The sequence below is a fragment of the Salvelinus alpinus genome, chromosome 35 (assembly GCF_045679555.1).
Source record: "Salvelinus alpinus chromosome 35, SLU_Salpinus.1, whole genome shotgun sequence".
Lineage (NCBI taxonomy): Eukaryota > Metazoa > Chordata > Actinopteri > Salmoniformes > Salmonidae > Salvelinus > Salvelinus alpinus.
The window spans coordinates 6,758,371-6,783,939 of NC_092120.1; the positions used below are offsets into that span (position 1 = coordinate 6,758,371).

The 25,569-nt window shown below is 42.6% G+C and overlaps 2 protein-coding genes across 2 annotated transcripts; one reads left to right on the top strand and one right to left on the bottom strand.

The window, feature by feature from the left end:
- Window positions 1–5,043: 5,043 nt before the first annotated feature.
- Window positions 5,044–14,310, top strand: LOC139564136 (RWD domain-containing protein 1-like). The gene is made up of 6 exons (XM_071383353.1): window positions 5,044–5,386; window positions 5,818–5,883; window positions 6,081–6,211; window positions 11,259–11,541; window positions 13,437–13,499; window positions 13,619–14,310. Exons 1-6 carry the CDS (start codon window positions 5,314–5,316, stop codon window positions 13,729–13,731), a joined length of 729 nt encoding a protein of 242 aa, XP_071239454.1. The 5' UTR covers window positions 5,044–5,313; the 3' UTR covers window positions 13,732–14,310.
- Window positions 14,311–16,674: 2,364 nt separating this feature from the next.
- LOC139564137 (amine sulfotransferase-like) lies at window positions 16,675–21,153 on the bottom strand. The gene is made up of 6 exons (XM_071383354.1): window positions 20,910–21,153; window positions 18,787–18,995; window positions 18,276–18,405; window positions 17,948–18,042; window positions 17,636–17,831; window positions 16,675–16,962 (listed from the first exon to the last, which is right to left on the bottom strand). The coding sequence occupies exons 1-6, from the start codon at window positions 20,989–20,991 to the stop codon at window positions 16,829–16,831; spliced, it is 846 nt and encodes a 281-aa protein (XP_071239455.1). The 5' UTR covers window positions 20,992–21,153; the 3' UTR covers window positions 16,675–16,828.
- Between the last annotated feature and the right edge of the window lie 4,416 nt (window positions 21,154–25,569).

The window sequence follows — 25,569 nt, forward strand, 5'->3', positions numbered from 1 at the left end:
ATTTTCTCTCTTTACAGTAGCCTACTTTGCGTGTGATAATGTGTTTTGATCTCCCTCCTGTTGAGTAGGAAGAAGAAGAGACAGCTGTCTCACCAAGTGTCCATCTACAACCCCAACGGGACCAGCTTCCTGCCAGAGCACAACGGGAGGTTCCCCAAATCACGAAAAGACAACGAGTCCCATATCTATGCCTCGATCGAGGACACACTTGTATACAGCCATCTCCTGCGAGACGGGGCAGAGATGGGTGTCTATGGAGACCAGGCTGTGGATGTGTACCAGAGCTTTACTGGGCCCACAGAGACAGAGCCCCTCTCTCTGGGGACAGTCACTGAACGTCCAGAGGTGGGCATCTACCAGCCTTTTGTGCCCCCATCCCATATTGCCCCACCCGTCCCCAATGGACCCTTAAGTCAAGCCCAGCAGCCTATGGTGGACAACGAGCTGCATGGCTCCAGAAACAATGGTGACACACATGCACAGTCTTAACCTAACAATATGAACACAGAGCTTGCTCCAATGGTGGAGCCTGAGGCTCACGACTGAAAGGGAGAGAACTGTACGTTGGGGGTATATGCCAAGCACAGTACCATAGCCCTTCTATTCAAAATTTTATCAAATTTCCTGGCATGTACAGTACCAGTCAAAAGTTTGGACACACCTACTCAATCAAGGCTTTTTCTTTATTTTTACTATTTTCTGCATTGTAGAATAATAGTGAAGACATCTAAACTATGAAATAACACATATGGAATCATGTAGTAACAAAAAGTATTAAATACATTTTAGATTGTAGATTCTTCAAAGCTACCTTTTGCCTTGATGACAGCTTTGCACAATCTTGGCATTCTCTCAACCAGCTTCATCCTCATCGGCAGACTCGACAGCCTTGGTTTCTCTAATGATTGCCTCGCCTGGTTCACCAACTACTTCTCTGATCGAGTTCAGTGTGTCAAATCGGAGGGTCTGTTGTCCGGGCCTCTGGCAGTCTCTATGGGGGTGCCACAGGGTTCAATTCTTGGACCGACTCTCTTCTCTGTATACATCAATGATGTCGCTCTTGCTGCTGGTGATTCTCTGATCCACCTCTACGCAGACGACACTATTCTGTATACTTCTGGCCCTTCTTTTGACACTGTGTTAACAACCCTCCAGGCGAGCTTCAATGCCATACAACTCTCCTTCCGTGGCCTCCAATTGCTCTTAAATACAAGTAAAACTAAATGCATGCTCTTCAACCGATCGCTGCCTGCACCTGCCCGCCTGTCCAACATCACTACTCTGGACGGCTCTGACTTAGAATATGTGGACAACTACAAATACCTAGGTGTCTGGTTAGACTGTAAACTCTCCTTCCAGACTCACATCAAACATCTCCAATCCAAAGTCAAATCTAGAATTGGCTTCCTATTCCGCAACAAAGCATCCTTTACTCATGCTGCCAAACATACCCTTGTAAAACTGACCATCCTACCAATCCTCGACTTCGGTGATGTCATTTACAAAATAGCCTCCAAAACCCTACTCAATAAATTGGATGCAGTCTATCACAGTGCCATCCGTTTTGTCACCAAAGCCCCATATACTACCCACCACTGCGACCTGTACACTCTCGTTGGCTGGCCCTCGCTTCATACTCGTCGCCAAACCCACTGGTTCCAGGTCATCTACAAGACCCTGCTAGGTAAAGTCCCCCCTTATCTCAGCTCGCTGGTCACCATAGCAGCACCTACCTGTAGCACGCGCTCCAGCAGGTATATCTCTCTAGTCACCCCCAAAACCAATTCTTCCTTTGGACGCCTCTCCTTCCAGTTCTCTGCTGCCAATGACTGGAACGAACTACAAAAATCTCTGAAACTGGAAACACTTATCTCCCTCACTAGCTTTAAGCACCAGCTGTCAGAGCAGCTCATAGATTACTGCACCTGTACATAGCCCATCTATAATTTAGCCCAAACAACTACCTCTTCACCTACTGTATTTATTTATTTATTTTGCTCCTTTGCACCCCATTATTTCTGTCTCTACTTTGCGCTTTCTTCCAATGCAAACCAACCATTCCAGTGTTTTTATTTTTTATTTTACTTGCTGTGTTGTATTCACTTCGCCTCCATGGCCTTTTTATATTTTTATTTATTTATACATATATTTGTTTGCCTTCACCTCCCTTATCTCACCTCACTTGCTCACATTGTATATAGACTTATTTTTTCACTGTATTATTGACTATATGTTTGTTTTACTCCATGTGTAACTATGTGTTGTTGTATGTGTCGAACTGCTTTGCTTTATCTTGGCCAGGTCGCAATTGTAAATGAGAACGTGTTCTCAATTTGCCTACCTGGTTAAATAAAGGTTAAATAAAATAAAAAAATTAAAAAATGAGGTAGTCACCTGGAATGCATATCAATTAACAGGTGTGCCTTATTAAAAGTTAATTTGTGGAATTAATTTGATTCTTAATGCATTTGAGCCAATCAGTTGTGTTGTGACAAAGTAGGGGTGGTATACAGAAGATAGCCCTATTTGGTAAAAGACCAAGTCCATATTATGTCAAGAACAGCTCAAATAAGCAAAGAGAAACTACACTCCATCATTACTTTAAGACATGAAGGTATGTCAATCTGGAAAATTTCAAGAACTTTGAAAGTTTCTTCAAGTGCAGTCGCAAAAACCAACAAGCGCTATGATGAAACTGGCTCTCATGAGGACTGCAACAGGAAAGGAAGACCCAGAGTTACCTCTGCTGCAGAGGATAAGTTCATCAGCCTCAGAAATCAGTAATTAACTGAACCTCATATTGAAGTCCAAATAAATTAAGTTCAAGGAACAGACACATCACAACATCAACTGTTCAGAGACTGTGCGAATCAGGCCTTCATGGTCGAATTGCTGCAAAGAAACCACTACTAAAGGACACCAATAATAAGAAGAGACTTGCTTGGGCCAAGAAACAAGAGCAATGGACATTAGACAAGTGGGAATCTGTCCTTTGATCTGATGAGTCCAAATTAGAGATTTTTGGTTCCAACCGCCGTGTCTTTGTGAGACGCAGAGTAGGTGAACGGATGATCTCTGCATGTGTGGTTCCCACCATGAAGCATGGAGGAGGAGGTGTGATGGTTGGGGGTGTTTTGCTGTTGACACTGTCAGTCATTTATTTAAAATTCAAGGCACCCTTAACCAGCATGGCTACCACAGCATTCTGAAGCGATACTCCATCCCATCTGGTTTGCGCTTAGTGGGACTACCATTTGTTTTCCAACAGGACAATGACACAAAACACACCTCCAGGCAATGTAAGGGCTATTTGACCAGGAAGGAGAGTGATGGAGTGCTGCATCAGATGACCTGGCCTCCACAATCACCCGACCTCAACCCAATTGAGATGGTTTGGGATGAGTTGGACTGCAGAGTGAAGGAAAACCAGCCAACAAGTGCTCAGCATTGGTGGGAACTCCTTCAAGATTGTTGGAAAAGGATTCCAGGTGAAGCTGGTTGAGAGAATGCCAAGAGTGTGCAAAGCTGTCATCAAGGCAAAGGGTGGCTACATTGAATAATCTAAAATCAAAATCTACTTTGATTTGTTTAACCCTTTTTTGGGTACTACATGATTCCATATGTGTTATTTCATAGTTTGTAGAAAATAGTAAAAATGAAGAAAAACCCTTGAATGAGTAGCCACCCTTTAATTCAAGTGTGCAGGCACCTAGCACTGTTTGGCTAGCTTGTTTTTGTAGCAAAACAAATGGCCACTGGATTTATGCAAATAATCATGATATCATTCTGCCAGGTAGGCATTGGCTAATTTGTAGCTAGTTTTTGGGAAACTTTTCCATCTACCAGAGATGGCTAGGCCTATCATTAGCATCGCTATATTTTTCCTGTTCCTTAATTGTTTGAAACCTGGACATTTTACTTCATATTATGAAGCAGGTCTTACCTTTCTTCAAAGTAGCCTATAGCCAAAATCCCACCATAGAAACATGGAGGCAATCATTTTATAAAGACTTCCTCATATGTCTAGCAGCCAAAGGCATTATCCTAGTCATATTAGAAACCCATCCCATGATAGATGCTGCATCTTTAGATCTCCCCTCTTTCTAAATATCTAATGGATATTTTCATCTCTGTCCATGTGCGCATTGCTGAAAGGTGTTTTCCTGCTAATTGTATTTAGGAACATTTGCGTGTAGGCCTTACTGCTGTGTGCACATTGCTGCGCCTAAAATATTAAGAAATAATAGTTTATCAACATTATAAGCTAAACATTCTGATCTGTTCCATCAGCTTTATTAATTGATACGGCGTATCCCTCCATTACTTTGTATACCCAATGCCCACTGAAAAATAAGTGTGTATATGGTAATACAGCGTATACCCTCCACTACACCACTGCAGAGGATGAAGGAGAGAGGATGCAGGACTTGAGCAAACCAATTGCAAAAAGGCCAATGACTACAGTATGAAGGAAAAGGCCAATGTCGATGGCCCTTTAAGAATTTACTAAACTAAAAAATATATTGAAGAAAAGTATAAAATATTTCATACATGATACCGAACGAATAATACTAATGAGTAGATAATAGCCTAAGAGTTTGACCGGAAAATGTATCCATATCTAATAGATATAATTGCATAATTAGTCATTCGATTAGTAAACTTTGGCAAACCAACCTTCTGCGATTCAGAGTGAGAACTAAAAAGGATTGCCGATGTAGTCGATCAACAGTTGGCCCACAGACAGATATTTCAGTGCATGCATAAATGTGAAGCATCCGGTTGGCGTTTCCACTCACTACCAAATGTAGTAGTGAGAGAAAGCCCACTGGCGCGCAGTGGGAGAAGATGGAACGAGATGTATTTTGGCCGACATTCTGCAAATGTTCTCATCAATTAAACATTTGATCTCAATGCAGTTTTCTGTTCCCAAAACTAGAATATGTTATGAACATAACTGATTAAGTATTGTAGACTTCGCCCTTTGTTTGACAAAATCACGCTGTTTAGAAGCAGTGCAAAGGCGAATTGAGGTATTGCACACGTGCACTTCACAGGGTAGGCGTTCCCTAACGGAAATATGCAAAAATATATTAGAATGCGCCAATAGGATTTCGCTAGCGCGTGCTTGGCTCTACCCACCTCCTTGCTTGTTCTGCCCACTACGACTCATTTGTTCCCATTGGAAACGACAAGCTGTGGTCTATCTCGGTTTTATAACCATCTTTGGTGGCCCTTCTGCTTCGAGCACACACACGTCTGTGCCCAGTTGGATAACTTTGCTAGCTCATTGATGGACCATAGTAGAAGAAAATGACAGATTACGCAGAGGAGCAGCGAAACGAGCTGGAAGCTATAGAGTCAATTTACCCGGACTCGTTTACAGGTGAGTTTTCTGCGAGTCTGTCTCGGTTGGTTTCCAGGCTGGAGAACGATAGCTAGCTAACTCAGGTTAGCATTGTGGTGCCAATTTAGCTGGCTAGCTAGTTAGCAAGCCTCAACATCTAGGAGAAATTGTCTTAGCTAACGATCACATAATGAAACGCCCTCGATCACCACATACTCAAAGTTAGTCAGTGCCACTGCACTGTTAGCTAGCTAAACAAACTCAACTGCACTGACAGTGTCACACATCTTACCATTCAGGCTCTCCAGTAGGTGAGTTGATCATAGTTAACATCTTCCACTTTTCAATAGTGAAATGATTTTAGAGCAACGGGATCCACTTTCTGTTCGAACTGTTTGCGTTTCATTCATTTGCATAACAATGATGTGACTGCTGTGCTGACTTTAATATTTGTTTTGGCCCTCCTGTAGTGCTATCAGAGGTGCCCACCAGCTTCACCATCACTGTGACATCAGACGCAGGGGAAAATGATGAAAGTAAGCAGTAACCTAACCTATCACTCTCTTGCCCGAGTCTTGTGTAGATCTGTTGGGCTATACTAGCCTGGTCCCATATGACATGACAAGTCAGTCAAGTTGGCTAATTAAAGCATTTACGGATCTGGGACCTGGCTAGGGTTTTATTACATTATTGTTTGTTTATTTGTTAACCTAATGCCTCTGTGTTATTGTAGCGATTGAAGTGACGCTACAGTTCACCTATGTGGAGAAGTATCCAGATGAGGTGCCACTGTGGGAGATATACTCCCAGGAGAACCTGGAGGATTCAGACGCAGAGGGCATCCTCACCTTACTGCGGCAGCAGGTCTGTTACACGCATGTGCACACACACTCACTCATAGGGCTGTTACGGTGACCGTATTACCGCAACACCGAGTCATGATGGCAGTCAAATTCCATGTGACTGTTTAGTCACTGTAATTAGGCTTTTCCAAGCTATGATGCTGCTCATGGTCATTAGTAGCCTATCAAACTTGCTAACTGCCTGGTACTCTGCACTCTATTGTCACTCTGACATCAATGCAAATGTAATCGGAAATCAAATCAAACACTTCATGAGACCCCATGAGCTCATGTTGCGCCACATTTCTATAGGCTATGCATTTGCATGAGAAAACAGAGTGATGGCCTCTTAAATAGAGGATCCCATCAACTTTCTATAGGCTAGGACTACTATATTTATTTCTCAACCTTCCTAATATTAAGCACATTGCTTCTCATTAAAACAGGAGTATAGCCTACCTGGGTGGCATAGAAATGAACCACGGGAAAAGCGTCCTCCATTCGCTATTTAAATGCATAGATGACATATATTTTTTTCCCGCTGCCCCTGTTTCGAGAGAGGTGCATAATTCCAAATCAAAACAAATTTCACATATGTAAACACTAGATTAAATCAAGAATAGTGTGATGGGTGACAATATTAGCCTATCACTTGTGAATGATATTATCACTTGTGAATGATATTATCACTTGTGAATGATATTATCACTTGTGAATGATATTATCACTTGTGAATGATGTGGTAAGATGGGTGACGTTTTACATGCCTGTAACCAATTGTGCTATTTTATTTGTATTTGTTTATTTATTTTTGTTCTTATTTTGTACATAATATTGCTGCTACTGTCTCTTATGACCGAAAAATAACTTCTGGACATCAGAACTGGGATTACTCACCATGAACTGGAAAAAGCTTTTTCCTTAAGGAGTCCGACAAGAAAGATATACTACTCTCCCGGAACAGATCCAGATCCCAGACATTTGTGTGAAGAAAAGACAGAGGAAAAGAGGACGCAGATCGAGCTGCCTTTTGAGAATCTGTAGGCAAGCGAGTAAACTCCCACTGCCATCAATTGTACTTGCTGACATGCAATCATTGGAAAATAAAATTAATAACTTACGATTATCCTTGACATTAAGAACTGTAATATCATATGTTTCACTGATTCGTGGCTGAACGACGACACGGATAATATAGAGCTGGAGGGATTTTCAATGCACTGGCAGAACAGAGAAGCTACGTCTGGTAAGACGAGGGGTGGGTGTCTTTTTGTCAATAACAGCTGGTGCGCGATGTCTAATATTAAAGAAGTCTCGAGGTATTGCTCGCCTGAGGTAGTAGAGTACCTTATGATAAGCTGTAAACCACACTATCTACCAAGAGTTCTCATCTATATTTTTCAAAGCCGTCTATTTACACCACAGACCGATGCTGGCACTAAGACCGCACTTAACCAACTCTATAAGGCCATAAGCAAACAAGAAAATGCTCATCCAGAAGCGGTGCTCCTAGTGGCCCGCGATGCAGGCAAACCTAAATCAGTTTTACCAAATTTTTACCAGCATGTCACATGTGCAAGCAGAGGAAAAAAAAAACTCTAGACCACCTTTACTCCACACACAGAGATGCATACAAAGCTCTCCCCAGCCCTCCATTTGGCAAATCTGACCATAATTCTATCCTCCTCATTCCTGCTTACAAGCAAAAACTAAAGCAGGAAGTACCAGTGACTCACTCAATATGGAAGTGGTTAGATGACGCGGATGCAACGCTACAGGACTGTTTTGCTAGCACAGACTTGAATATGTTCTGAGATTCATCCAATGGCATTGAGGAGTATACCACCTCAGTCATCGGCTTCATCAATAAGTGCATCGACGACGTCGTGCCCATAGTGACCGTACGTACAACTCCCAACCAAAAGCCATGGATTACAGGCAACATCCGCAACGAGCTAAAAGCTAGAGCTGCCGCTTTCAAGAAGAGGGAAACTAATTTGGACGCTTATAAGAAATCGCGCTATGCCCTCAGACGAACCATCAAACAAGCAAAGCGTCAATACAGGATTAAGATTGAATCCTATTACACCGGCTCTGACGCTCGTTGTATGTGGCAGGGCTTGAAAACTACAAAAGGAAACCCAGATGCGAGCCTACCAGATGAGTTAAATGCCTTTTTATGCTCACTTCGAGGCAAGCAACACTGAAGCATGCACGAGAGCACCAGCTGTTCTAGATGACTGTGATAACGCTCTCGGTAGCCGACGTGAGCAAGACCTTTAAACAGGTCAACATTCACAAAGCCGCGGGGCCGGATGGATTACCAGGACATGTACTCAAAGCATGCACGGATCAACTGGCAAGTGTCTTCACTGACATTTTAAACCTCTCCCTGACCTAGTCTGTAATACCTACATGTTTCAAGCAGACCACCATAGTCCCTGTGCCCAAGGAAGCGAAGGTAACCTGCTTAAATTATTACCGCCCCTTAGCACTCACATGTGTTGCCATGAAAGGCTGGTCATGGCTCACATCAACAGCATCCTCCCGGATACCCTAGACCCACTCCAATTCACATACCGCCCCAACAGATGATGCAATCACACTCCACACTGCCCTTTCCCACCTGGACAAAAGGAACACCTATGTGAGAATTCTGTTCTTTGAGTACAGCTCAGCGTTCAACACCATAGTTCCTAAGCTAAGGACCCAGGGACCAAACACCTCCCTCTGCAACTGGATCCTGGACTTCCTGACGGGCCGCCCCCAGGTGGTAAAGGTAGGTAACAACACGTCTGCCACACTGATCCTCAACACTGGGGCCCCTCAAGAGTGTGTACTTAGTCCCCTCCTGTACTCCCTGTTCACCCACGACTGCGTGGCCAATGACGACTCCAACACCACCATTAAGTTTGCTGACGACACAACAGTGGTAGGCCTGATCACCGACAACGATGAGACAGCCTATAGGGAGGAGGTCAAAGAACTGGCCGTGTGGTGCCAGGACAACAACCTCTCCCTCAATGTGAATAAGACAAAAGAGCTGATCGTGGACACAGGAAAAGGCGGGCTAAATAGGCCTCCATTAATGTCAACGGGGCTATAGTTGAGCGGGTCGAGAGTTTCAAGTTCCTTGGTATCCACATCACCAACGATCTATCATGGTCCAAATACACCAAGACAGTTGAAGAGGGAACAACAAATACTTTTCCCCCTCAGGAGACTGAAAAGATTTGGCATGGGTCCCCAAATCCTCAAAAGGTTCTACAGCTGCACCGTCGAGAGCATCCTGACCGGTTGCATCACTGCCTGGTATGGCAACTGCTCGGCATCTGACCATGAGGCGCTACAGAGGGTAGTGCGTATGGCCCAGTACATCACTGGGGCCAAGATCCCTGCAATCCAGGACCTCTATAATAGGCTGTGTCAGAGGAAAGCCCATAAAATTGTCAGAGATTCCAGTCACCCAAGTCATAGACTGCAAGAGGTACTGGAGCGACAAGTCTAGGACCAAAAGGCTCCTTAATAACTTCTTAAAATTAAGCACATTTATCTGCTTTACAATGGGTGTAGACCCTAACTGGCATACATACGCAACGCATGAGTTTCAGTTTTGGGGAAGATAATTTTCACCATAAAAAATGCACCTTTTATAATAAAAGCATTACATGCATGATTGCATTTGTGTTCACTTTTGGGAGTTTTTTTCCTGTTAATGGAACATTTGCCGTGTGCATTGCTGCGCTTATGTGGAGAAATAGCCTTTTTAAGCTAAACGTTCTCATTTGTTGCGTTAGGCTCATTACTTAAAACAGTTTTTTTATGCTAGTGGTTGTATTAATTTGGGCTCTATTGCATCCCACAACTGTCCCGGACTATGTTTGGAATATATATTTCTCGCACAGAATAGGTCAACTTTGTACTATGGGGGATAGTAGATTGACATAGGCTAGTGCTTTTGCTGTTTGTTAGGCCTACTCATCTTGTTGGCTGACAAAGTAAATGTGGACAGTTCTTCCAATATCTTCAATATGCTTCTCGGAATTCGATAAGGATGCGTGCAGTTGCGTCCCAGATGTGTCTGTCTTCACTTGTAGCGAAGAGGTGCTTCGGCACGCAGCAGGTAAAAGGGAATTATAATTATTATATGCAGCCCAAGGGTATAACAGCCACTGGCCACAAAAGGCATGGATTTCTTTAGGGGCATTATGGCCACACGGGATGCAGCTGGGAAATTTGAGGCATTATCAAGTGCTTGTCAAATTGTGAAAGAGACTGAAGTGTGTACAGCCTACGCAAAAAACAAAGTGGAGCTCATGCCTTTCATGCGACCTTTTTCAAATCATCATTAGTCGTGTCATGCAGCCTTAGAATGTATTAAAAAAACTAAACATATAGCCAACATTTGTATCACAACTAGTTACATAAATAACTCTAAATTAAGCATATAGGAGTACCTGTTTCTTTTGTTAAACGCCCATCACAGAATAGCCGCATGTGCGCGCTCCCTCAAATCATTTGGAGAAAATATCCTGTTTTTATTGAGCTTTGTTCAATTGTATTCTTCATACTATAAAATAATGCCACGGAATTCTTAGCAAATGCTAAATAAACTAGTGTAGCCCACAGCCATATGGCATAGCCAGATCAGGGCCTACATAAGGACAATGCAGAGTATGCTATTCTGTTCTTCTGAAATAGACTACATTTTCTTCATATCATGTTTCTTTAGACCTGTCTAAAATTAATGGATTTATTGTGATGGTGAAGGCTATAATAAATGGATTTATTATACTTTTTAAAATGTTCCGAAGGTTTGCATCAGTAGATTGTAGGCTATGTGTGGAAGACAGGAGATGCTAAATGTGTTAATTAACAGTCAATTCCCGTGAGTGAGACCGGCAGTTATTTGCTTTACAATCACGGGCTGACAGCCCTACTTACTCTCACACAGTCTGTCTGTTCCACCATCCTCGCCTTACTGCGGCTCTGTCCGTCTGTCTCTCTCGGCCTGTCTTCAGCCTTACTCTGCAATGAGAGGGCTTACATCTGTGTTTTTATTTTTCTAGGCTGAGGAAAACCTTGGAATGGTGATGATATTCACCCTAGTTACAGCAGTTCAGGACAAACTGAACGAATTAGTCGACGAGATAAAAAACAGAAGAGAGGAAGAGAAGAGGCGAAAAGAGGAGGCGGCAGAGGAGGCTGAGAAGGTGCTCTTCCAAGGAACAGTGGTCACCATCGAGAATTTCCTGTCATGGAAAGCCAAGTTTGAGCTGGAGATGGCTGAGTTGAGGAGGAAACGGCAGAAAGAGGAGGAGCAGCAGCAGGCTGGAAAGATTAAACTCACAGGTAAGTGTATACCCCCCCAAACCCCTCTTCATCCCCAACCAAGAGCCATCTGGATTAGGGTTGAATAGTGGGAACCTGGTTACTAAGACATACTGGGATTTACAGCCCAAAACCACTCCCTTTTCCTAGGATAAATAACTGCGAGACCCTGGTACATTATATTAAATTATTTATATGAACAGCTTGGTGTGAAATGGAACTTTTAAGTGATATGCGAAGTCTAAATCTGGCTTCTCTATGGCCTCTGTATGATAATTCATCAGTGCTCAGGGTGGGGACAGACAACCCATCTCCGTATGGAGCGCAGTTCACAATGCATGTAGTAGACCAATCATCTCATGGTAACTTTTCTTCTAGTGATAGGTAGGCCTTCATTTGCTGCAGCATAGTCTATGCTACAGTAATATAAAGATCTAATTTACCCATCAACATCTGGCTTTCAGGGGTCACCCTATTTTTTAAATATTTTTTTCAGCTGCTGTTTTAAAACAGCCTATCACTTGAATATCATTGCTTTAAATCAGTGCACTCTCTCGCAGTCTTTCTCTCTCTCTCTACATGAACTTATCCAAAATAGATAATCCTGTTCTAGATGTACTAGCCTACCTTTTTCTGGTCATAAATTCAATGCAGTATTAGCCTTATATTTAGCTAATTAATGATGGGGTATACATAATAATCTTCTAATTTATAGCCTCTTGTCTCTTGCACAATAAGCATGCATCGGTCCGCCCCTGGCCCCTCCTTTCCCATGCAGGAAAAGCTAGACTAGAATAGCTTGCTGGACATGATTTTTCATAGCATTTCTTATACCAATAGACTATTTGAAGAGGGACGCAAGCTCTCGTTTGCTGAAAGTTGAATACAGCAGCCAATAAAACTCACGGGTAGTTTGAAATAAGTCAATGTGTGATGCCAGTAGAATATAGCAGTTATTTGTTCAGACCCATAACCATTCAATCTTTGTTAAGAGAAGTGAAAGCCTTCTGCATCTAATTCTAGTCCTGTATTGTTCAAGGATGTCTTCAGAATGATGACAACTTATTTAACTGTTGATTCATTCCTTCCTCGCTTTAAACAATAGAGAAAGAGGTAGGTTAACATTTGGGGAAATATTATGAAAAGGTATATATGCGTCAGCCTACTAATTATACAAACAGACCCTATTATATTTCAATCAAATTTGCAACTTTGTAGGCCACGTGCTGCTCATTAAATGTATTTGCATGTATCAGGCTCAGGTAGCATCAGGCTTGAATTTTAAATCAAAGCTCTAAACAAATCCAGACAGGCCTATTTATATGCTTTATGATGTTTTTGAATGGCACTTATGGTTTTGGTGGGAAATACTGGGTTACTGGAAGTAAAGTGATTTATTCTCGCGATGGAACATTTGTAAAATACCAGGAAAATATTCAACCCTAACATGGATGCTACATCTCTGACATCATGTACAGTCAGAACATAAACCCAAGTTTCTGCATTTCTTTTATTGAACCAGAATAAGTCCATTGAGTCTTTTGCCAGGGAGACCTGGCCAAGAAAGCGGAAGCAGTCAATACAACATTACAAAATGTAAAACACGATCCGCCCTACAGGAAACATTTACACTCCTCCTGAACATAGTTAGTTAATCACATGCCTCTAGTGCACAGTAGGAAAAGGACTAACTTGGTAATGGCCCTGGGGACTTTAAGTAGCAACCACCTTGAAGACTATGTCTGGTAACTGCGAGTGGTGAAGGAGAGCATGCTACAGAGGTAGAGGGAGTTTGCCCAGAAGGACTTTACCAATGTAGCTGTCAGTGCATGTAAAATGGTGGGCTGGACAAGGTTCAATGGTTGAGCGTCTTGGCATTTGTACACGATTAACACTTTTCTTTTTCTCTCTACCAGGAAAAAAGCTATTTGAGACCGATCACAATCTAGACACATCAGATATACAGTTCCTGGAAGATTGTAAGTATAGCGGAGTGATACAACTGTAGTGTGCATGTCTGATTTAAGAGAAGTATGGTGATTAGCAAGGGGGATCTGTAAAAGGTTGTACAATAACTTTGCTCTTCCCTCCCGTTCAGCTGGAAACAGTGTTGAAGTGGACGAGTCCCTCTTCCAGGACCTTGAGGAACTCGACCTGGATGAAGACGACCCTGACTTTGACCCTCTGGCACTGGGCAGTGATGAGGACTGAATGAGGAAAAAGAGAAGGCAGACGTGTTTTCAAATACTATTTAAAATATTTTGAGCATTTGCCATAGCCTGCCCGGAGTGCCAGATCGGTGGGGATTGCAGTGTTGTGACTATTTTATTGGTTCCATTGCGCCTGGTAAGCACAATCAAGCCCAGAAGAAAGCATTTGAAATTATTTCAAATAGTATTTGAAACCAGGTCCGGTCCCAGATCATCTTTATTGCAGTCACGTTGTGCTGCACAGATTCAGATCCCTCAACGCCTGGAGAAGTATTTAGCATCTCAGGAACGACATCAATGTGATATAGAATTCTTCTGAGATGCGCAGCACGACTGTAATATTTACGACTTTGAACGCAACCGATACTAACAGGAGGGGATCATCACAGGAAGGGAAGTCACTGTATGTAACCAAGCCCAGAGAAGAAAGACATCCAATAACACCCACATTTATGTTCTAAACATGAACTATAACTTCAGTTGGCTGTAAACACAGAATCACCTCAAGGCATTTATACACCCTGGTCAATGAATTGATTTATACCCTGATGCCATTAAAGATGCACTATGCAGAAATCTCCGCCATTTCCTGGTCGCAAAAATTCTAGTTTGCTTAATTTCAGTTTGTGACAAAGCAAGTATAGTGTAGAGAATCATTGTACCATCTAAACTGCTGTGAAATGTCTCTTCCATAAACTGGTGTACAAAACTGAAAGATGCAATAATTAAACTTAAACACGAAGCATAGAAATAGCGCACATAGAACAGATCTACTGCCTCATAGACTTGCTTTCAATGAGAATGAAAGGTCTATAATTCGTATTTCTGTGCATTTTGTGTTGAGTACTTTTCTTGGCTGTGGGGGACTAAGGACTTTACATTGCCATCACGTCATCTAAATAATGTGAAATAGGGAATAAGTGCTTGCCGGCTTGGAATTCACAAGGCAGTTGTAGAAACCCTGACTGGCCCACAGAGGGCAGCAGCTCATTGTTACGGAACATAACCTTCAAGACACTGTTTGAATTCACCGTTTCCTTATTCAATACATTTTTTAATATATTTAAATTCTTTAAACTTTGAATACTTCTTTATACACATTCAAAACTGACTGAAACCATGTGGGTACAGCGCATGAGAAGTTACTGTACACTTGCCAAACTATTTTTCCCTCCTTCAAATAGAAAACAATTTACATATTGTTTTTTTGATACATTTTGGATTGATAGCTACTACAGTGAACCAAAATATAAATGCAACAATTTCAAATATTTTACTGAGTTACAGTTCATAAGGAAATCAGTCAATTGAAAAATTAATTAGGCCCTAATTAATTGATTTGCATGACTGGCTATACTGATATGCATCTGTTGGTCACATACCTTCAAAAGGTAAGGGCGTGGAGCAGAAAACCAGTCAGTATCTGGTATGATCACCATTTACCTCATGGAGAGAATCATGAAGATGGAGAGCAACATCTCCTTTGCATAGAGTTGATCAGGCTGTTGATTGTGGCCTTTGGAATGTTGTCCCACTCCTTTTCAATAGCTGTACAAAGTTGCTGGATATTGGCAGGAACTGGAACACGCTGTCATACGTTGATCCAGAGCTTCCCAAACCTGCTCAATTGGTGACATGTCTGATGAGTATGCAGGCCATGGAAGAACTGGGACATTTTCAGCTTCCAGGAATTGTGAACATCCTTGCAACATGGGGCTGTGCATTATGCTGAAAATGAGGTGATGGCGGCAGATGAATGGCACGACACAATGGGCCTCAGAATCTCCTCACGGTATCTGCATTCAAATTGCCATCGATAAAATGTAATTGTGTTTGTAGGCCAAAGCGTATGCCTACCCATACCATAACCCCGCCATTGACGTTGGCGAAGCCCACACAACGCCATACACGTTGTCTGCCCGGTACTTTTGAAACTGGGATTAATTTGTGACGAGCATACTTCTCCAGTGTGCCAGTGGCCATCAAAGGTGAGCATTTGCACACTGAAGTTGGTTATGACGCCAAACTGCAGTCAGGTCAAGACACTGGTTGGGACAATGAGCACACAGATGAGCTTCCCTGAGACGGTTTCTGACAGTTCGTGCAGAAATTCTTTGGTTGTGTAAACACAGTTTTATCAGCTGTCCGGGTGGCTGGTCTCAGACCATCCCACAGGTGAAGAAGCCAGATGTGGAGGTCCTGGGCTGGCATGGTTACACGTGGTCTGCGGTTGTGAGGTCAGTTGGACGTACTGCCAAATTCTCTAAAACGGGGGAGGTGGCTTATGGTAGAGAAATTAACATTCAACACCTCTGGTGGACATTCCTGCAGTCAGCATGCCAATTGCACACCCTCAACTTGAGACCGACCGGTGGATAGATAGGAAAAATGCTCAAAAAACAGGGATGTAAATACATCGTGTACAAAATTTTTGAGAAATAAGCTTTTTGTGCCTATGGAAAATGTCATTTCAACTCATGAAACATTTTTGTTCAGTATAGCTTACAACTAGTTTATTAAGTTCTCTAGGGTAACTCTAAGGCAGGGTTTTTTCTGGATCAATAATAGGCTTAGGTGGTGGGCGTGACAGAGGTCTGAATTTTAGAAAACATTTTAGAGGCCCTGATCTTTGCCGTTTTAAAAGCACATTCCCTGTGATTCTACATATTCTGCCATGGAGCTGAGAAACATTTTCAGTATTAAAGCAAATTTCCTGCAATTCTATGGATTTTGCAATGGCTAATTCTGTGTTCTTTTGCTCAAACATAAAATCTGTACTGCTAAATTAATTGTTTGGGGATTTCTCAATTGTCCCTGACTGTCTAGCTTTTATTTAGGTGATTGTTAGTTCTCAAAGATTATATTATGTAAGGGATAAATGCCCACATTCTGTACATTATAAACAAGTATTCAACAATGCTGTTGAAAAATAAAAAAATACAGGTAATTTAGTCATTTATTTCACTCTGAAAGCGTTTTTCAATCCTGAAAAAAAGCTCTTATTTTTACACTGTTTGAACTTAGGTGACCCCCAAAAAATGCTCAGGGGGCCCGCACAAGGATTTAAAAAATCCCTGAAAGACGTGACTATGATGTCATCATGTGGCACTATTGATGTCATTTATGTCCCACGTAAAGGAAAGGGGCAGGTCCCTCATCTTCTCCTGGAAGACACTGTCAAATCTCTCACTCTGTGCAACAGTGAAATGGTTCTTCCAGTCCCCAATGGTCCCTGTCAGAGTGTGGATGGAAATCAGTCAATAATGTTAAATAGTATTAAAGGGCAATTCCACCACTTTTCAACGTCATTTTCATTATCTCCAGCACAATACCAGTGTACATATGTGAAAATGGCACATTTCTACATTTCGTATAAAAACATCTCAAGTTAAAAAGTTCTACCCGATAACATCAAACACTATGAGATTCGCAGTGACGTGGGGAGTAAGAAAATACCCTCCCTCTGGCTAGAAACTTATTGTAAATCACAGTTTTTCTTACTTTTAATCCTACCCTGTGATGTAACATAAAAGAAACAATAGGACCTTAGCTTTGTAACGTGCCGTTTTCACATATGTAGACACTGGTATGGTTCTAGAGATCATTAATATGAGGTTGAAAAGTGGAGGAATTGCCCTTTAAGATAAATTATCAATTTAAATTGTCCTTTAGGTTTGCACAAATTATAATCCAGATGGTTATATATCTATCGGAACATTGGTTCAGTGTAAATGTGTGGGGGCCTGTTACAAGTATAGTACTGTAAGCCCTTTGTGATTGCCCTTAATAATATGCAGCTTGTGCAATGGTCTCTCTGAATCACACACAAAAAAAATTCCTCATACCAATGTGTATTGATAAGGACACAGGCGACCATTCTGTTATCACGTTATATTATGACTTACAAGGTGTGACGTGCATTCCTTTCCTCATAAACGTGCCCTTGTGGTCAAGCAGGGAGTCGGGCACTGTCTTGTAGTTAGCCTGTGGGTTCTGTTTCATGGTCCTAAGGGTGCTGTGTTCCACCACACTGGCCATCTGCTCCTCTCTCAAATCCTTCCCTAGAAACCTGCACATCCTCTCCACCATGGAGCGCAGGTCCTGCAACACACACACACCGTTCATGCTTTGAGACTCATTTAAACGCACAAGCCAACTCCGAGTACAGAACAGGATGGACAAGTAGATGGACAGGTAGGTTTTGCCACTGTTGGTACCTTGATCATCTCTTCATATGTGATGTAGAGGAAGTTCATGTTGTCTCTATTAGCGTACCACGTCTTGATGTGCTCAAACCAACAGTTCCCAAAAACTGCAACAAACACAGCAAAGACTCAAATGGATACTTCATACACAGCCTACCACCATGAAAGCACAGCTGAACCTAAGGATAGTACAAGCAAAAGTGTTTAGAAGGCTTTCAACATCATTCATTTCAAAATGATCACAATTAAAGCGTTGTTGGCTAGTGCCAACTCCCCATAGAAAAAATACTTGGCTTTGCACATCATGTACGAAATGCATAGTCCTTAACACACATTCTACTTACCTTTCCCTCCATGAATTTCTCAAAGAAATCATTGAAGTCCTTCGGCATCTCCAGCATGGCTGCATATTTGTGGAAGTGGTAATAGGACACGAGAACATCCTTAGGGTTTCTGGCCACATAGATCACCTTAGGGAAGCAAGGTCATACTGCATATCAATAGATTGACTATAAAAAACGATCCATCAATATCAGTAGTAATACCTTAATGTAAGTAATCCTGAAGGTAATGACAAATAGTGATAGACTTCGGGTAACACTTAAAGCCTGCAGGTATTATGCATTCTAAGACTTATAATAAGCATGTATACCGACCATTTAGAGTATTTTGATACATAGAGATATATAATATATTAAAAGCCTTAAGGCATTATAAAGGCTCATACATAACAAGTAATAAAACATTATACCTGCAGGCTAACACCAATACCAAAGTGCTAATTATGCTAAGTGCTAATACCACAGAATAATACCCAAGTGTTACCAAAATGATCCATGCACTCCACTGACCTTTCCCCTCTTTTGTCTGATGGCGAGAGGCATGAACTTGCACTGCAGGTGGGTGACCCGTAGCCTGGGGGAAGGGGTAGCGTTAAACTCCTTCTCACTGCCAATCAGCTCGATCCATGGGACGCGCTGCGCGTTGAGATGCTCTGTGTTTGGAGTGACATCACCTTTGGCTTCTATCGGAGTCAGAATCTGCTGCATCCAGATCGTCCCTGTCAATCACAGCAGAGTGGACACTGCAGGTCACCCAGAGGCCATTTCAATTCAATTTAAACATGAATTGTCCATGCAGGGACAATATGGCAAGTCAGTCCTACCATACAATGTACAATACTGGATAGCTTGGCCCTTTCACCTCACTACCTTGATTTGATAACACCCACACACTGTTTAACTGACAATTTAGGGGTTATTTTGATGGGGGAAAATGTAGTGAACTTTTGTTTCTCAGGGATTCTACACTACATGACCAAAAGTATATGGACACCTGCTGGTCGAACATCTCATTCCAAAATCATGGGGCATTAATTTGGAGTTGGTCCCCTTTTGCTGCTATAACAGCCTCCACTTTTCTGGGAAGGCTTTCCACTAGATGTTGGAACATTGCTGCGGGGACTTGCATTCATTCAGCCACAAGAGCCTTAGTGAGGTCGGGCACTGATGTTGGCCGATTAGACCTGGCTTGCAGTCGGCGTTCCAATTCATCCCAAAGGTGTTCGTTGGGGTTGAGGTCAGGGCTCTGTGCAGGCCAGTCAAGTTCTTCCACACCGATCTTGTCAAACTATTTCTGTATGGACCTCACTTTTTGCACAGGGGCATTGTCATGCTGAAACAGGAAAGGGCCTTCCCCAAACTGTTGCCACAAAGTTGGAAGGCACAGAATTGTCTATAATGTTATTTTATGCTGTCGCGTTAAGATTTCCTTTCACTGGAACTAAGGCGCCTGGCCCAAACCATGAAAAACAGCCCAATACCATTATTCCTCCTCCACCAAACTTTACAGTTGGCACTATGCATTGGGGCAGATAGTGGTCTCCTGGCATCCGCCAAACCCAGATTCGTCCGTCAGACTGCCAGATGGTGAAGTGTGATTCATAACTCCAGAGAACGTGTTTCCACTAATCCAGAGTCCAATGGCGGCGAGCTTTACACCACTCAAGCCGACGCTTGGCATTGTGCATGGCAATTTTAGGCTTGTGTGCCACTACTCAGCCATGGAAACCCATTTCATGTCGCTCCTGACGAACAGTTTTTGTGCTGATGTTGCTTCCAGAGGCAGTTTGGGACTCGGTAGTGAGTGTTGCAACCGAGGACAGCATTTTTACGTGCTACGTGCTTCAGCACCCGGCGGTCCCGTTCTGTGAGCTTGTGTGGCCTACTACTTCGCAGCTGAGCCGTTGTTGCTCCCAGACGTTTCCACTTCACAATAACAGCACCAGCAACTCTAGCAGGGTAGAAATTTGACGAACTGACTTGTTAAAAAGGTAGCATCCTATGACAGTGCCACGTTGAAAGTCACTAGGCTCCTCAGTAAGGCCATTCTACTGCCAATGTTTGTCTATGACGGTTGCATGGCTGTGTGCTCGGTTTTATACACCTGTCAGCAATGGGTGTGGCTGAAATAGCCAAATACACTAATTTGAAGGGGTGTCCACATACTTTGTATATATAGTGTATTTGAATGTGGACATTGCCTACCGTCACTGTGCTACTCCTGCCCTGATACGGTGCTTATGGGACATGGTGTCTGTTACACTTTAATCTAGCCTGGTTTAACCATTGTTTTCAGCCAAGGGGAGAATAACTGGGCATGCAGCATTCCACTTAATATAAGGACGCAGGCAAGGTTCTGCGCAGGAAGATTAGCGAAAATACCAGTTTTTTGGCTTAAAAACTGGGACATTTCTTTCACTTATCTGGGCTGCTGGACTGATATAGGTCGAGAACAGAGCCCACTAACAGATAAGCAAAGTAAACTCACTGAACGAGATCTCCTCAGTTGAGCTGATAAACTGTGTTAGAGGACCTTATAGGAAGAGATGAAAAGAGCTATGTAGGCATGTTTTAAAAGCGGTAAACATCTGGGTATTCTAGGTAAGTATATCTGTGCTGTCTCCAGTACTCACCTGACTTGGGATAAGTGACGGCGAATATGTCGGAGTCTCGGATCTCATTGATCAGGTTGAAGTTCCGGTGAGGAACCAGCATATAGTCCAGAACCTGGGGATCAGTGGAATCCAAATGATCTGAGAAGACAAGACAGAGTCAAAGGCCCACTCATTCAAACAATCTGGATCTATGTATGTAAGCATTAACACACAACAGGGAATAACCATACACCTCCAGCCGTGTGAGAAGGCACGAGGCCGAAGTCCTACTCATCTAGAGTTGAAACGCTCAACTCATCTAGAGTTAAAATAAGGTTGTTATTCCAAACAAATGTTTATATAGCTATCAGATCCCAGGGAGCCAGGAGGAAGCCAAGTGGAAATGTTTAAAGGGGAAATTTGGGATTGGAAAAACAACTGGTAAACAGCTGAGGGTTGGGGCTGGAGAAAAGTAAACATAAACAGAGCCATGGATGCAAGGACTGACCATTAATGATATCAAAATGATAGTTATGAAACCATATAGGGTTTGTTTAGAAAAACATTGTTTACAAACAAGATTCTATTTTGGGTTCTGGTGGGGTAAAACAGTTGACCAAAGCTCATGAGGCATTTAAAAGTTATATTCTTCATGAAGCAACTGCTACATGCCATTAACTCAAAAGTCCTAAAATGTATGTAACAATCCCAGATTGCCCCTTTAACAAAAGGTGACATTTAATTACATTCAAGTACCTATAAACAAAGCCTGGGCACAAAAAAAGTATTCCTATGAAGGACTAGCAAATATTGCAGTAAATATAAATGGTGGGTTTGCTGTGCAACAATGCATTTATATCTGTAAATCCCAGAGGGGCAGAGAGCATGTTGTTCTGTTCACAGGCTGGTCTGAATCACAAATGAAAAAAGTAGCCTAGTTTGTGTCCATCAAGCTCAAGCATTGTCCACCATTCATGGTCCTCTACAATCCTTTCTATGCTTAAAGGGTGAGACAGATCTTGCATGCAACAGTGCATAATACACTGCTCAAAAAAATAAAGGGAACACTTAAACAACACAATGTAACTCCAAGTCAATCACACTTCTGTGAAATCAAACTGTCCACTTAGGAAGCTACACTGATTGACAATAAATTTCACATGCTGTTGTGCAAATGGAATAGACAAAAGGTGGAAATTATAGGCAATTAGCAAGACACCCCCAATAAAGGAGTGGTTCTGCAGGTGGTGACCACAAACCACTTCTCAGTTCCTATGCTTCCTGGCTGATGTTTTGGTCACTTTTGAATGCTGGCGGTGCTTTCACTCTAGTGGTAGCATGAGACGGAGTCTACAACCCACACAAGTGGCTCAGGTAGTGCAGCTCATCCAGGATGGCACATCAATGCGAGCTGTGGCAAGAAGGTTTGCTGTGTCTGTCAGCGTAGTGTCCAGAGCATGGAGGCGCTACCAGGAGACAGGCCAGTACATCAGGAGACGTGGAGGAGGCCGTAGGAGGGCAACAACCCAGCAGCAGGACCGCTACCTCCGCCTTTGTGCAAGGAGGAGCAGGTGGAGCACTGCCAGAGCCCTGCAAAATGACCTCCAGCAGGCCACAAATGTGCATGTGTCTGCTCAAACGGTCAGAAACAGACTCCATGAGGGTGGTATGAGGGCCCGACATCCACAGGTGGGGGTTGTGCTTACAGCCCAACACCATGCAGGACGTTTGGCATTTGCCAGAGAACACCAAGATTGGCAAATTCGCCACTGGCGCCCTGTGCTCTTCACAGATGAAAGCAGGTTCACACTGAGCACATGTGCACATGTGACAGACGTGACAGAGTCTGGAGACGCCGTGGAGAACGTTCTGCTGCCTGCAACATCCTCCAGCATGACCGGTTTGGCGGTGGGTCAGTCATGGTGTGGGGTGGCATTTCTTTGGGGGGCCGCACAGCCCTCCATGTGCTCGCCAGAGGTAGCCTGACTGCCATTAGGTACCGAGATGAGATCCTCAGACCCCTTGTGAGAACATATGCTGGTGCGGTTGGCCCTGGGTTCCTCCTAATGCAAGACAATGCTAGACCTCATGTGGCTGGAGTGTGTCAGCAGTTCCTGCAAGAGGAAGGCATTGATGCTATGGACTGGCCCGCCCGTTCCCCAGACCTGAATCCAATTGAGCACATCTGGGACATCATGTCTCGCTCCATCCACCAACGCCACGTTGCACCACAGACTGTCCAGGAGTTGGCAGATGCTTTAGTCCAGGTCTGGGAGGAGATCCCTCAGGAGACCATCCGCCACCTCATCAGGAGCATGCCCAGGCGTTGTAGGGAGGTCATACAGGCACGTGGAGGCCACACACACTACTGAGCCTCATTTTGACTTGTTTTAAGGACATTACATCAAAGTTGGATCAGCCTGTAGTGTGGTTTTCCACTTTAATTTTGAGTGTGACTCCAAATCCAGACCTCCATGGGTTGATAAATTTGATTTCCATTGATAATTTTTGTGTGATTTTGTTGTCAGCACATTCAACTATGTAAAGAAAAAAGTATTTAATAAGAATATTTCATTCATTCAGATCTAGGATGTGTTATTTTAGTGTTCCCTTTATTTTTTTGAGCAGTGTATATATATATGCCTGTGGACAGTAATGTACACTTCAGATATGCAAACATGTCTCACAGAGGTTCCAAATATGAATACAACAACAAATAATTACGCACCTATGTATTACACATAGAAAACAAAATAATGACTTGTTTCTAACTATGCCACTCAGATTCTGGTATAAAATTCAATTAACATGATAAAATGTCAATACAAGGGTATGCACTGTATTCTGCAATGGGCAATATAGCAATCTCTTTGAACTCCAACTATAACTCCACGCACTGCACAGAGCGCGCAGCATACGGGTGGAAGTTGTCATTGTATGCCAATGTCAAAATCCACAGTCGATGTAGGCTACTATGAAATCCCTGGCCCCAGGGAGTGTCTTGCAGTCAATTCACAACTACTCTCAAAAATAAGGGTTTATGATGAATATCCCCTACTGTCCCAATAGAAGACACTCGGAAGACAAACACATGTTTCCGCGTTTTTTTTTTATTCACGTCGTGCTCGAGGAATACTGATGGTTTAAACAATTTAAGCGCGTTCGCAGCAGTAGGGAATTTTTGTTGTCCCCGGGACCAGGCTGCGCGGGCGCACGTCAGATTGATTTGCGTTTTTTAAACACAGCGTTTCAGAGTCCATGCAATGTGGCATATTTTACATCCCCCATGACCGATGAGAAACGGGAAAACGATTTTGATTAGGCTACAGAGGAAATCCGGTATTCTTAACTAGTTTGTTTTACTGAGAAAATTAACTGAGAAACATTTGTGTGAGGCCAAATTAATATTTGTTTTGTCAACATGTTGCGCACTCACTCTCACACACACACTTTCCACCCCTGTGCGACAGAGGTAGCACCACATGTCCTAGAGTCGTGTGGCGAAAAATAATTTTGGGGCTGTTGTCTTTCCTGTTCTGGTAACCTAACCAGGTAAAACTCAGGACCTTATACGGTATGACGTGATTAATATGTTGTAAAAATGTTTAATATGGGCTTTGATGGGACCAGAGTTTTTATAATCAGGTCACATGGTTTAAAAAGAACGAATGTCCTTGGGGAAGATGAAAACACTATCAAACTGCAGCAATCTTGTACTTTACATATTAATTATATTTTAAAGAAGGACTAGGGTTGTTTCCCATACACAGAGAAAGCAACATGATTGGACAAAGCTTTCTGTATGCGGGTTTGTTGCATCATGTAGTCCTAGGCCTAATTAAAATTTTACTCAGTCTGTTAGGTTTATCGATTCATTCCAGTTAATCATTTTGGATTGAAAAAGTCTAGGTAGTCTAGTCAGTCCAAGTTTGAATATAAACCACATTTGATCCAATTCACATTTTCTCACAAACAAATTGATTATAAATACACAACGTTACCGCTTCCTTTACCCTGGCCAGAGAGACAGGGCGCATAATAAGGCTAGATTATGCAGCTGTAGCCTACAGTTGATCAGACTGAAAAATTATATTGTTTCCATGCAATACAATATGTCAGATCGCTAATGTTTAAGTGTATAGGCTGATTCATTTATGGAAGAGTTTTTGCTTGTGTCTGTCTGGTGTGATGTGTTATCAGGCTTGCTAAATAAATACCAGAGGAAAGTGGAGACTGCCATAAACTTTGTGCCTTGTGCCCAGTCCGCGTGACCTGCGATTTCTGTGAATGTGATTGGTTAAGGCATGCAAAGTGCCTGTAGCAGCACTCCAGCGTGAAGGATAGAGAACTTGTCAAGTTGACGAATCATGAGGCAAATCAGTCTAAAATACAGTACTTTCCCCCTCTTTTTAACATTTTGCGTTGATATATTTTATTAAACTAAATCAAAAATGGTGATTGAAAAGTGTTGTGGTAAATGCCATCTCTCCACGTTTTCTGGCGGCCAGGCCATGCATGGACCCTAATAATGCTGATGGATTCATATTTTGTTAGAGGACAATAAACCATAAAAATAACCTTTCACCAGTTTGTGCAATTTCTCTAATATGACAGTACTATATGTCCAATACATACCTATACAATACATATTTATTCTCAGTAGAACTGATAAGGACATGCATAGTCGCAATCCACACAA

What these genes read in the sequence shown, in the direction of transcription:
- LOC139564136 (XM_071383353.1), top strand. Translation starts at nt 5,314, where the DNA reads ATGACAGATTACGCAGAGGAGCAGCGAAACGAGCTGGAAGCTATAGAG. An exon ending in TTACCCGGACTCGTTTACAG is followed by an intron (nt 5,387 to 5,817) that starts GTGAGTTTTCTG and finishes GCCCTCCTGTAG; the next exon opens with TGCTATCAGAGGTGCCCACC. An exon ending in TCACCTTACTGCGGCAGCAG is followed by an intron (nt 6,212 to 11,258) that starts GTCTGTTACACG and finishes TTATTTTTCTAG; the next exon opens with GCTGAGGAAAACCTTGGAAT.
- LOC139564137 (XM_071383354.1), bottom strand. Translation starts at nt 20,991, where the DNA reads ATGCTGGTTCCTCACCGGAACTTCAACCTGATCAATGAGATCCGAGAC. An exon ending in CGTCACTTATCCCAAGTCAG is followed by an intron (nt 18,996 to 20,909) that starts GTGAGTACTGGA and finishes TGTGATTGACAG; the next exon opens with GGACGATCTGGATGCAGCAG. An exon ending in AGGAATGCACGTCACACCTT is followed by an intron (nt 16,963 to 17,635) that starts GTAAGTCATAAT and finishes ACACTCTGACAG; the next exon opens with GGACCATTGGGGACTGGAAG.